Source organism: Tenrec ecaudatus, chromosome 8 (assembly GCF_050624435.1).
Source record: "Tenrec ecaudatus isolate mTenEca1 chromosome 8, mTenEca1.hap1, whole genome shotgun sequence".
Taxonomy (NCBI): Eukaryota; Metazoa; Chordata; class Mammalia; order Afrosoricida; family Tenrecidae; genus Tenrec; species Tenrec ecaudatus.
The window spans coordinates 46,064,974-46,077,412 of NC_134537.1; the positions used below are offsets into that span (position 1 = coordinate 46,064,974).

Consider the following 12,439-nt stretch of genomic DNA (forward strand, 5'->3'; position numbering starts at 1 on the left):
ACTAACCACCAGATGCTTCCTTCACGTAGCACTATGCTTCCAGGTCCTCGAAGAGAAGCCCTCTTCCCGTCACCATTGGCCTGTGGCTCCCTTTCTCTCTTTTCCCAATGAAGTGAAAAGTCCAGAGTCAAGGCCAAGGCCTTGCTAAGGGAGCTCTCAGGTAACCTGGGACGGACACCAGAGGTCTCTTCCTTCTTTCCTGCTTCAGTCCTCTTTCCAATGACTCATTTTCAAGAAGAAGCCATGATAGGTCTTGATCCTACTCTCACTCTAGTTTTAGAAAACGGTGTCTTCTAATTTCACAAGTGTGAAACATAAACCAAACAAATGGGAATAAGGGAAAAAATAGAATTATATTATCAAGGGGTGCCAAGTGGCATATTAAAATGAAACGATAAGCATAGTTCTCTTCTGGGATTTACTTTAATGCCTTCTTGACCTCTCTCAGTGGTATGACCTTCTTGGTCAATACCAGATTCCAACCATGTCCATTCCAATTAACTAAACTCCTTCTCTTGTTGGCTAAATTCTTGGTTCTGTGCTTACCTCAATGTTTCTTCTCCCTACCCCCCAATTCTTATATCGTCGAAGACAGCCAAGAGTCCTGGGTTAATGGTATCAATTAAAGTAAGACGGATATAAACTTAAGCAACTCAAACTTCCTCTCCTTCAGTTCTACCTGGCAAGAGCTGAAACAGAGGTGGGGATTTTGGGTACGTGGTTCTGGGAGCTAAAGCCATACCAATACATCAGCTCCATCTGGTTCCCAACTTAAAACCATCATATATATAAAAATCATTTTAGTAACTGCAAGAGAGCTGCTTAACATCAAAACCACTGTGAGATAAGATTTTGCCTAAGATCCTGCCCAACGCACTCTGTGACTTCATTGTCTCTCTGCCTTTGATCTGTGGTGTCCTTTTGAAAGGCCCTTGTGCTCAGCTAGGAGACGCTTCTCTGTGGAGCTATGTGGAGACCCACTGGGCTTAAAGGCAGTAGGAAAGGAAGAGCAGCTCTGGATCTAACTATTAAACAGACCCAGACCCAGACCCTTCCAACTGAGCCCTTCACCTTGAGGGCCCTGCATTGCCTGCCCCGTGGATGTGAAGGCACTTTGCAAGCAGAAAACAGGAGCAAAAACTCTTTGTAAAGGCACAGGCCTGCACTGCTTAAGGAATTGCATTGCTCTCTCCCCTCTTTCAAGTGGCCTAAAAGCTACCTGTTTTATTTCCCCTCAGTTTGAATTATTTTCTCAAGCAAAAGGAAAGAAACAAAGTGATAAATAGAGCCCTCTGACAATTCTACAAGCCATGGCAACCTTGTGCAACCACCCAGGTTGTGGAGGACATGACAAGTTCCAATCCACCCAGAGATGCTCATAACCCTGTCTCAGAACCCCACTCTGGATTTCCTTTCAGGAACTCTAAGGGAGACTCCAAGGATCATGGAGAATCTTTAGGTTTCTCTTCCTCGTGGTCTGGGTCTAAAGGTGGTGACTAAGCTTTCTTGGGCCTGCTCAGGGGTCTCACGCATGCTGGTCAAAAGGATGGGGTCCGTTTTGTGCTCTACGACGTTGAAAGGACAGGCCTTCAGGTGCTCAGACATGGAGGTGACCTCATTAAACTCCCAGCTCTTGATTTTGGAGAACAGGCTGCTGAACTGCCAGATCTGTTGGGAAAGAAGACAAAGCTCGAAAGGGAACACGGAGGCAAGATCTTCAGATTGGCTTTCTTTGAACAGAATAAATCCTTTTCTGTGTCACCTCCTGTTCTAGAAACTGCCTCAGAAATGCTGTGACTTCTCTAGGATCCAATTCCCAATTTCCAGCCAGTCATGGGATTTATGGGGTGGATGACTAATACAGCCTCTAGCACTGATGCTGCAGTGGGTTGTGCATTTGGCTGCTAAATGCAAAGTCAGCAGTTCAAACCCACCAGCTGCTCCACAGTAGAAAAATGAGGCTTTATGCTCCCATAAAGATTTCAAAAATGCTCTTTCCTATAGGGTCACAATGAGCCTGGATTTGTTCAATGGCAGTAAGAGATCTTTCTTTTTTTCATTTATTTATGTGATTAAAAAAATCATTTTCATGGGGGCTTGTACAATGCTCATCACAATCCATACATCCAATCACAGTGTCAAGCACATTTGTACATTTGTTGCCATCATCATTCTCAAAACATTTGCTTTCTACTTGAGCCCTTGGTATCAGCTCCTCATTTTCCCCCCTCCCTCCCTCCCAGCTCATCCCTCATGAACTCTTGATAATTTATAAATTATTATTATTTTATCTTATTTTACACTGTCCGACGTCTCCCTTCATCAACATTTTTGTTGTCCATCTACCAGGGAGGAGGCTATTTTTCAAGTGGGGAATTTACACAAAATCCCAAAGCAAATCTATTACTCAAGTGGATTCCAACTCATAGTGATCCTATAGGACAGAATATAAACACTACATAGGGTTCCCCAGACTGTGAAGGTTTCTGAACCTTATTTTTCCCATGGATAGGCTCTTGGGTTTGAACCACTAACCTTGTGGTTAGCTGATCAGCATCTTGATGCTGTCTCTCCTCCCCCAGCCACAGAGATTGAGTCCAGCACTGACACATGGCTCCAACCAGGACAATCAATGCCAATGAGATGCTAGACTCTAAGAACTCAGAGGTATCAAGATGCAGATTCCCATTTTCCCTTATGAATTTGACCCTGTTGGCATTCACAGGGGACCACCAAGGGATAGTTGAGTTTTACAATGGGCAACTATTGATGAAGTAGAAGTGAAAAATGGTGAGGCAGTTAGTTTATTGTACCAACCTAGCCGATAAACACATGTGGGATTAATTGAAGGGTAGAGAGATAAATGGCTTGGCAAGCCTCGCCTTTCTTGTCTCTTGCTCTTTGATAATCGGACCAGTGTGCGGCTGCCTTGGTTGTCCTGTGCCTCAATTTGCAAGCTACACTACCTGTGAGACACCTATCCCGTGGACTGTGTCACTGTAATTTGAGGTTCCTTCAAGACCTGCTTCGCCACACAATTAGAATTTACATCTCTTGAGCTAGGGACTGTCAGACCCTGTCATCTGGCTGACTGTTGGTGACCTGCTTTGCTGTTTGCTGTCTGTGCCTGGATAGCCTGAATTGGTCTACAGAGGACTACCTTGTGGCCCTCAAGACTTGAAAGACTGCTAGTGTCTCACAACTGTCTCACAGAGTGAGTTGCACTAATCCATTTGTACTGCTTATAATTAACTGTTTATTTCTTGTGTTATCTATCGATCTGTATAAATATATATAAAATTATTAGCAATCTGGTTTTGTCTCTCTAGAGAACCCTGTCTGACACACATTGTAAGAAATAAGGCCCCTGGAGGGCATTTTGGAGTTGCTACATCAATCCTAATCTAAAATTATTATCTTGAAATTTTCAGTCATAGAAGACCAACAAATCCCCTTTATTGTTTATGTCAGTTTTAAAAATCTTTTTCTCTCACTGCCATCGAGTCCTTACAGACTCATGGTGACCGTGCAGGACAGGGTAGACCTGTTCTCATGGTTCCCCAGACTACAACTTTTTATGGGAGTAGAAAGCCCCATTAGAGCAGAAAACCCACATCAGAGTGGTAGGAGCCCCATTCCCTCACTACCATCAAGTTGACTCTGACTCATAGTGACCCTATAGGACCCTATAGGACATGTGTCAGTGCTGAACTGTCCCTGTGGGTTCCTGAGGCTGTAATTTTTTACCAGAGCAGAAAGCCTCATCTTTTCTCCCAGGATGAGCCTGTGGGTTTGGACTGCTGACCTTGACCTTGCGGTTCATAGGCCAATGGGCAAACCACTCCACCACCAACACCCTCTGGTCGTTCAATGCGAGCTGTAGCAACAAGTCGTTGCTTTTAAAATCTGCCTATGAAATTAGCCACAACTTCATACCCTTTCATTCATTGTGACCATGTTTTCCTTATTTTTTTAGTCCCTTTTCCTATGTAAGAAAGGTCCTGCCTGGCATGTCACAACCATTTATCTCTTTACTTTAAAAATCCATTTTAATATGAGCCCCCTTTGGGCCCAACTAAACTGCCTTCCTTTCTTCCTTTCTGCAAGGAAATGGGCTCGCACCAAGTGATGTCCAAGAATGGTTAGCCATCACTGAACTGGGGGCAACCTTGAGCAAAATAAATAACGGGGTGGCCAGGGTACATGTTTAATGATTTACTTCCGGGGTCGTAGAGAAAGGTCGTAAGCACCTCTAGACTGTCAGACCCCGGGAGGTAGGGGCTTCCTCTCACTCACCTTAGCGCTCCACTCACGGTCAGCACTCGGGGTTTATCTAGCACATGGATGCAGGCGTGCACACGTGAGGGAGATGGCTACAGTTATTTTTAGAGAGGAGTGCTCAGAAGGGAAAGAATGGAAACACACGCACATTATTCTAGACATAAACAAAGAACTAAATATAGACATCTCTAACTCTCCAAGACCAGTTTGCTAACACTCACATGTTGTAATGGAATTCGACAGTGAAATCATCAGCCTCACCATGCATCACATATTCATGGCTTAGATGACCAATGTGCCTATTCTGAAAAGGGATGCCTAGGGCACCAAGGGCACTGTGCGTTAGAAGTATCCTTGCGTATAGTTCAAGTGGCTAGGGGCTGTCATATACGTAAGCGGTATGGCCCTATCGAGAATAAGGAACAAGATTGCTCTGAGGGGAAACCTTCTTAAGTTTATACAGGAGATTTTTTTCATTGACTTTTAAATTAGGTAGGAGGTTTTCACTTCAGAGCATCAACTAACACAGGAGATTTTTGAAACATGAAATAAGCATTTGGACCAGGGGAAATCAGTGAACTGAATTCACTTAGCTTTTCAAAAAGCCATCATCAAAGGGTCCCGGCAAGAAACGGACAGTACATTGAAGGTATTTAATTTCAAGATCATTTTGGAGAAAGCTATGGGTAGGCAACCATACGATAGAGTATGGTGTCCAGGGTTAGCAACAACGAGAAGTGCTACTACACCTGGCCTGAAAAGGATCACGCGGGGAGCGGTACTGGAATTCAGAGAGGGAAGCTTTGTGGACAGAGCTACCTGATCGCCAGCTTCTGTGAAGAGCTACAGCTGATCGCAGTGTCATCGCAGAGCGGAAGCTAGAGCACAGATATGCAAACCTCATCCTTCTCCCCCTCTTACTTATCCCCTCCCCCATCTCTTGCTGACACACTCCAATTAGATTAGCTCAGCTAGAAGCCAATGGTCAAGGTCGTCCATTGGTGCAGCCTCTAGAGGCCAGTCTCTTGGGGGCAGAGCAGAGAGGACAAGGACGGGGCATGGATCATATGGGAAAATGGAAGACATTCAGGACATCATGATAAGAGATCGACGGGGTAGTGCAGGCAGTTAATGCACTTGGCTATTAAAGGAAAGATTCCAAGTTTGAGTCCTCAGTGGTGCTTGGAAAGAAAGCCCTAGGGATCTACATCTGGGGGAAAATGTAGCCATCGAAAACTCAAGGTCACACAATTCCATTCTGATACATGGAGCTGTCATTGGGTTGGAATCATTGATGTGTTGATCCACACGTCTTCTCTAGAACCCCTTCAGCACCGGGGTCATGTTCATTCCCAGCAACCCCATATTCCAGCGCCCCACATACTGATAGCCCTTAATCGATACCTGCTGAGCAAATGAATGAATGTGTACTCGCCTCTTGGTGGACTTTCCAGGAGGTGCCGCCGTGGGAATACCTCTTCTTCTTCCACTGCAGGAGGACCATCCCTCTCTCTTGTAACAAAGTGGCACAGATGTTCCTCATCAGCACAGACACCCGAGAGAGCTGGGACAGACTGACGCTGTCCAAGAACCCAGCGATGTACTGCAAAAGCTCCAGGGGCAGGCTGGTTAGAGAATTCTGGCTTTTCCTTCCAGGATCTGAGGGACCCTGGTTCTTCATTCCCTCACTCAGCTCTGGAGCAACTTCCGGCTTGATGGCAAAGGTCTTGAGCTCCTGACTATAGATCACTTTGGCCTTTTGCCCTGGGGGGCGGAAATGGTTCTGAACAAATGTACATCCCAAATAGGCCAGGGGGCATCGGTGCTGGAACCAACCGTTGAGACCCGACTGAATGTCTGTGTGGACGTTCTTGAAGTGGAGGGGGAATTCATCCCTCCTGAAGAACTTATTGCAGGTGAACGTGAAGGCGGAGCTGCTCTTGTTGTGTCTCCTGGTCACACACTCGCTGTAGAGTTCCACGTGGAGGCCCCCGGGGCTGGCAGCTGTCAGGTCGGCCAGCACCGTCCCTGGGGAAAACTGTTGGGCCTCAAAGTTGTAGGTCTGGGTGGCGAAATCCATGAACAGCCCATCAATGCTCCTCGACTCCGAGATGACGTGACCTTTGAGTTCTCTTTCCAAAGCGCACTGAAGGGTGGTCTTGATGAGATCGGATTTGGGCAGTTCCTCCACCGTGATCCCCAGATCCGAAGTGTCGACGGCCTTGTGCTCACTGGGCCTGCAGTTCAGCATGGCATCCCCAAGTCGGGCCCGCTTCCCGCAGTAGCTCACCGGGACTTTGAAGGTGTACACCGTCTTAACTTCCTGCGCCTCCAGGTTGCCGTAAACAAAGTCTTTCTCCTTAGGCGTACACGCTGGCATCTGACCAAAGTGGATCAGCATCCGCCCATTGTGCACCAGATACATATTGTAGTCCTTGGCATCCACAGCGGTTTTTAATCGCTCCAGAACACCATCCTGCCAAGGGGCAAGCCCCGTCGTCTCCATGGCTGCGAGGAAGTCGGGCTGCTTCTGGTCTCCGGGTGGTTCTCTCCCTTGGGCCGGGCCCCCGTCTTCCACCGCCTGGGGGCTGGGGGGGCGCTGACCTTGCCCTGCTGCGCCCCTGCCCTTGCTCTCACGGTTGGCAGATGAGCTGGTCAGCGCCGAGGCGGCATGCTCTTTGCTAAACATATTTTCCCACTTGTCAAACTTGGCCAGATCCATCCCTTCTTTGGCCTTGGCTAGCGTCTCTCGCTCTTCTTGACTCAGCTCTGCTGTCTTGCCGTCGGGCAGGGACCCAGGGCCCAGCGAGGCCCCAGCGGGAACTGCTCCCCCCGCCGCTCCCCCCATTGCTTCGCACGTGGCCTCCCCAGTCAGGACTGGTTCCTCCTCTGTGGCATCTCTCGTTTCTGGGAAGAGCTCCACCATTTTTAAGGAGCTGAAAAGGTCCTTCTGGTCCTGGAGGGCCAAGGCGGTGTCTAGACACTCGTCGCCGGGGACCTCTTTCATAATGTTCTCGTGGAGGGGCGTCTCCGAGTCCACGTTGGGCCAGCGGTTCCACTCCATGGAGCAGCAAACCACACTGGCCGGACAGCCCTGCAGGTGCGCGGCCAGCTTGCGGCGGGGCATGGACAGCGGGCAGCCGTATTCCGAGTTGAGGCAGGGCACCTGCTCCAGAGGGCAAAGGAGCTGGTGCTCGGACTCTTTGCACGTGTGGAACGTGGCCCCGCAGAGCAGGGGGCAGCTCATCACGGGGCAGGAGACGTTGGCCTGCACAGGCACGTGGCAGTGGCGGTGGAAGCATCCCTCGCAATGGCCGTGCGGGCCAGCTGGGGCCCGGCGCGCCCTGCCCTGCAGAGGCAAAGGACAGGAGGGCGAGAACACAACACATGAGCCCCGGAAGAATGACTCGACGTGTGTCTATGATGATGCTTTCATGGACCTGCTTCCTTTTCAGACATGCATATGATTGCCAGAACCCAAAGAGAGCAGAATTCACGCCTCATTCCACAAGCCGGAAGTGAACTGTCAACTCTGGACTTGCAGTCCCTAAAGTATGCAGCAAATGTATTTAGAATGGGGGGGCCCTGGGGGGGGTGACCCAGGACAGTAGGGGAGTGAGGCTGAATGGAATGAATGGCAATGTTGACAGCGTTCTATCTGAGTTGTGGCTTATGAGCCATGTATTTTATTTTGAACAGTCTTATTAGCACGTCATCCACATACTGTACAACTCAATACTTCAGTCATGGCAAGAAGAGTTGGACATGAGCACCACAGCAAATTCACAAACAGTTCCTGCCCCCTTGTACTCATTGCTATTCATGTAATTATTTTTCTTCTAATTGTGGCAAAAATATACACAACAAAATATTCTCCAACTCCACAACTTCTACACGTGTAATTCAGAGCCATTGATGACTCTCTTTGTGTTGTACAACCATTATTGATATCCTTTTCCAATTTATTCCACCACTGTGCACATAAGCTCAAGCCATTGATTCTATACTGCTAATGGTATGAATACCATTTTGCCTCCTACTTTCCAACTTGCTATTATAACCTAATATTAGACTGCTTATTATTCATTATTCTTTGCAAATTCTCTCCATACCGGCAGTGTAACATGACAGAACATGGGTGTGCTATCCTTCATCAAACCAGGCACCAGCAAGTAGACGAGCTGGCAGGAGAGAAGTCATGTCTGACTTTGTTCACAGTACCATCCCCAGCAATTGTTACGGGACCTGGACTGTGGTAGGAAATCAGTAATATTAGTTAAGTGAAGGAGTTGCCAGGCATTTAAATTATTGTCAGCATCTTTCTACTTAGAAAAAAATTACTAGAAATCTTTACCGATAAATCTTTCTCACTTCTAATGCTTTCTATCTGCCATGTTTCAATTTCTTCCAGATTCTTCCCCAGAATCTCTGGGTTTAGCAAAAATCTGTAAGTACCAGCAGACCATGAGGACACATCTGCCAGTTGCTGAGGCTCTGTCAGAAAGAATCAGGCCGGCAGCTCGGAATGGTGAAGATCCAATAAGCCCCTGCTACTTACCATGGTCGCCCAATTTCTTGGTGCTTCTTAACTCTAGGAGAAAATATGAAAATTTCAGTGATCAATAAGAGATCCCCTGAGCTTGCCACCATTAGTCATCCTGCAGATTTGAAATGGAAATGGCTCACGTGGTTTAATTTTCAGCCCCCAAACCTCAGGATCTCTAAGGGGAACAATCATACTAGGGAGGTAAGCGCTCCATAGAATAACCAGCCATTCGAGAGCAAAAGGACTGCGTTCACCCAGGACAGGGTTCAAAGTGGCTGGGAAAGAAGGGAAAATGTAAACGGGAAACAGAAGGAGGAAGTGGGCTCTTATATGATGGGGATTCTATCAAGGAGATGAGATAAAATGTGTGTAAATTGCTCATGGAAAACTGATTTGCTCTGTAAACCTTTATCAAACTCACAGTAAAAAGTTAAGAAATTATTGTGATTCTAGTAACAGAAGCCCAAACAAAACAAACCTTTCCATAGTCTATCAGTCAATGATTGAGTTCCACCTATCTGTCATTGCCTCATCTTACAGTAAGGAGAGCCTTGGTGGGGTAGTGGTTACACACCGGGCTACAATCCACAAGATTGGCAGGTCTAAACCACCACCAGGCACTCTTTGGAAGCAAGACAGACTGTCTCCTCCCGTAAAGAATTACAGTCTCAGAAACCCATGGGGCAGTTCTACCTGCCTTATGGGGTTGTCTGAGTCAGCATAGACTTGATAGCAGTGAGGTTGGGTGTTTGTTTCTAGTGTGCAGGAAAAGTTGGAGGTGTTAGTCTGGTGGACACACCAAGCCATGCTGGCCCATGCTCCTTTTGTGGACCACATTGCTCTCTGATGGATCAAATTGAAGACTATGGGATGTGTCATTGCTTGTTTCTTTTCTCCATTGTCCACTGACAATTATCATGAGGTTCCAAACACTTTTAAAGCTGTTCCAAGTTGCCTTCTTTGCAATGTTTTGACCATGGCATGGATTTTTGGTTGGTTCATTTTTACTGCAAAGTTCAACCTTTTGTTTTGTCTGATTTCTAGATCTCTACTGTGAGGTGCAAATTGCTAGCATCCATGGTTCTATTGTCTGTGCCCTTCCTGGAGAACCCTGCGCCCTCTTGTCTGCTTGGGTGCCACCAATATTTAAGCTACTCTCCCAGACATGTCTTCTGGAGGTTTATGGTTCTAATTTTGGAAAGTAAACTGGGGAAATAAGAGCATGGAATATAAATCTGAGCCAAGAAGTGCATGGCCCAGTATGACTTCTTTGGAAAACCATTAAGAAGGCTCTACAGGGAGGTAAGAGAGTCAGGATTATGTAGCACAGGTGAGTGAGAGGCCAACGGCTGTTGTGAGGTTAAGGACACCGATGACAACGCACTCCTTATGGGAGGCCTCCAAAAAGCTTTTGCCAGAGTACTTGCAGCATCTGAACTGGTAAGTGGGGCCCCTGGCCATCCAAAACGTGGTGCTTGTTTGGAGAAAGCGGTTAAGCATGCATGCCAACATTGGCAAGACCGATGTTCCTGGCAGGGGGAAAGTGGCCACCTGCTTTGACTATTCAGAAGAAGAATTCTTCAATTAGGCTGGAGTCTGGGTCAGTGTTCCTTGCTGGTTTCTAGGTGGGAAAGTAAAGGCAAATCACAAATGGGATAAAGCTATGTGATAAAAGCTACCAGCATACTACGTGTGCCCAGCTTTTATTGGCCAGCCTGGCCTGTCACGAAGCTGAGCCTAGTTCCTGGGAAGGGATAGTACTGATACTCCTAGTGTCAGTATAGTACCAGTCTCACTTGTGCCACGTGTGTTCTGTGAACCCTGCTCCAGCAGCAGGGAAGGCCTAGTTGGAATGCCAGTGGCGATAAACGCTAAGCCCAGTCACTCCTTATCCTTAAACCCTGTACTGTGTGATTCTTGTTCACAGAGCTTTTGAAGCTGAAAACGTGTAGTGGAACCTTCTTGAGTTCCATCTCTGTTTAAGGTTCTTGAACATATCCCTTTCATAAGAAAGGAAAACAATACACACAGGCAACACAGACGTTCTTATTTCTATGCTGTTATTTAAAGAGTCTTCTACCAGGCTCTGGAGCTAGACCAGAGGAGTGACTTTGAGAGACAACAGGTGCTGGCCAGAAAGACACAATGACTAGAGATCACTCTTTGGGTTTGGGCAGTAAAGGGAAGGAGAAAGATAAATATAACCTAAGACTTAAAAAAAATCACATCTGAACTTCCGTTGTATATCTGGGGAAAATCATTCCCACTGAAATGTGGAACAATACAGAATGCCTGTTAGTCTAATTATTGCTGGGAAAGTAGGTCAACCAATCGTCCTAATTGGCCTGGAACTTCGCTGGTTTTAACACGTCTCCTGACCCAAGAAACTCTTCATTCCTGAGAAAACTGGAACAGTTGGTCACCTTAGGTTGGAGTCATTGGTTTTAACCCCAGATGGTTCAGTCAGATAAAATCATTGGCTGTCTTGTGACATAAGGTACCTTAGTCTCCAAGTCTTCTCAGTTCCAGAATAGAGGGAGAGGATCTTTATCTTCCTTAGGCTTGTCTAACTTTCCTAGATTGAGAGATTTCTCTGAATTTGGGGTGCCATGGAGAAGGAAGCTAAGCTTTTAGTGACTACCAGGTGTCTTTACTTACTCGATCCTCACAACTCTATGAGATGGGTATTACCATTTGTGGTTCACAGATAAGGATATGGTGGCCAAAGGGACATACAACTACCTGGCTTCAAACTCTAGACCAGGCGTCCTCAAACTATGCCTCATGGGTCACATCGGGGCCCACTGAGGACATTTATCCAGCCCGCCAGGTGTTTTTGCCCTGCTTGTTTTTTTACTTCAAAATAAGATATGTGCAGTGTGCACAGGAATTTGTTCATAGTTTTTTTTTTTAACTATAGTCTGGCCCTCCAACGGATCTGAGGGACAGTGAACTGGCCCCTTGTTTAAAAAGTTTGAGGACTCCCACTCTAGACTCTTTGATATGTTGTAATGTGTTCCTCAGAGATCCACAGAGACATATGTGGCCCATTGCATGATTTGGGTAGGAGGTAAGCCCCGGGCTGGAGTTTACCAGGGTGCCTACATGTGTGATAGCAGTGCTATGTGGCCTACTTTGAAAAGTGCGAATGAATAAGTTGTTGATTGTGGAGGAGTCGGAGAGTCTTCATTAGATAACTCCTTCATAGCTATAGTGCTCTGTGTCTTCCTCTGCACCCCCTCTCACACTGTGTCCTGCTGTGTAGAGGAAAACAGGCAGAGCACCAGATCCTATGGCTTAGCATTTCAAAAAATAAATATAAATACAAAAGGGAAGGTGTGTTGGACAAGGTTCTCTAGAGAGACAAGACCAGATTGCTAGTAATTATATATAAATGTATTTATAAAGATAGATATATAATACATTCATCAGAATGTTACTTATTGGTCCAATTTATGAAATATTTTTTTTCAAAAGGGTAGAATCAATATTTTATTGTCATTTATAATCAGATGGTAGCTGGGTATATAGTCTTCATACTTGATTCTTCTTTCTTGTAAATACAGAAAGGTTTACACAGCTGATGGCTGCTTACATTTTCAAGAAGCATAA

The 12,439-nt window shown here is 46.3% G+C and overlaps 1 protein-coding gene across 1 annotated transcript; it reads right to left on the bottom strand.

Moving 5' to 3' along the window:
* Nucleotides 1-1,455: 1,455 nt before the first annotated feature.
* FBXO40 (F-box protein 40) lies at nucleotides 1,456-10,800 on the bottom strand. Its single transcript, XM_075557170.1, has 3 exons — nucleotides 10,735-10,800; nucleotides 5,717-7,630; nucleotides 1,456-1,668 (listed from the first exon to the last, which is right to left on the bottom strand). Exons 1-3 carry the CDS (start codon nucleotides 10,798-10,800, stop codon nucleotides 1,456-1,458), a joined length of 2,193 nt encoding a protein of 730 aa, XP_075413285.1.
* Nucleotides 10,801-12,439: the final 1,639 nt, after the last annotated feature.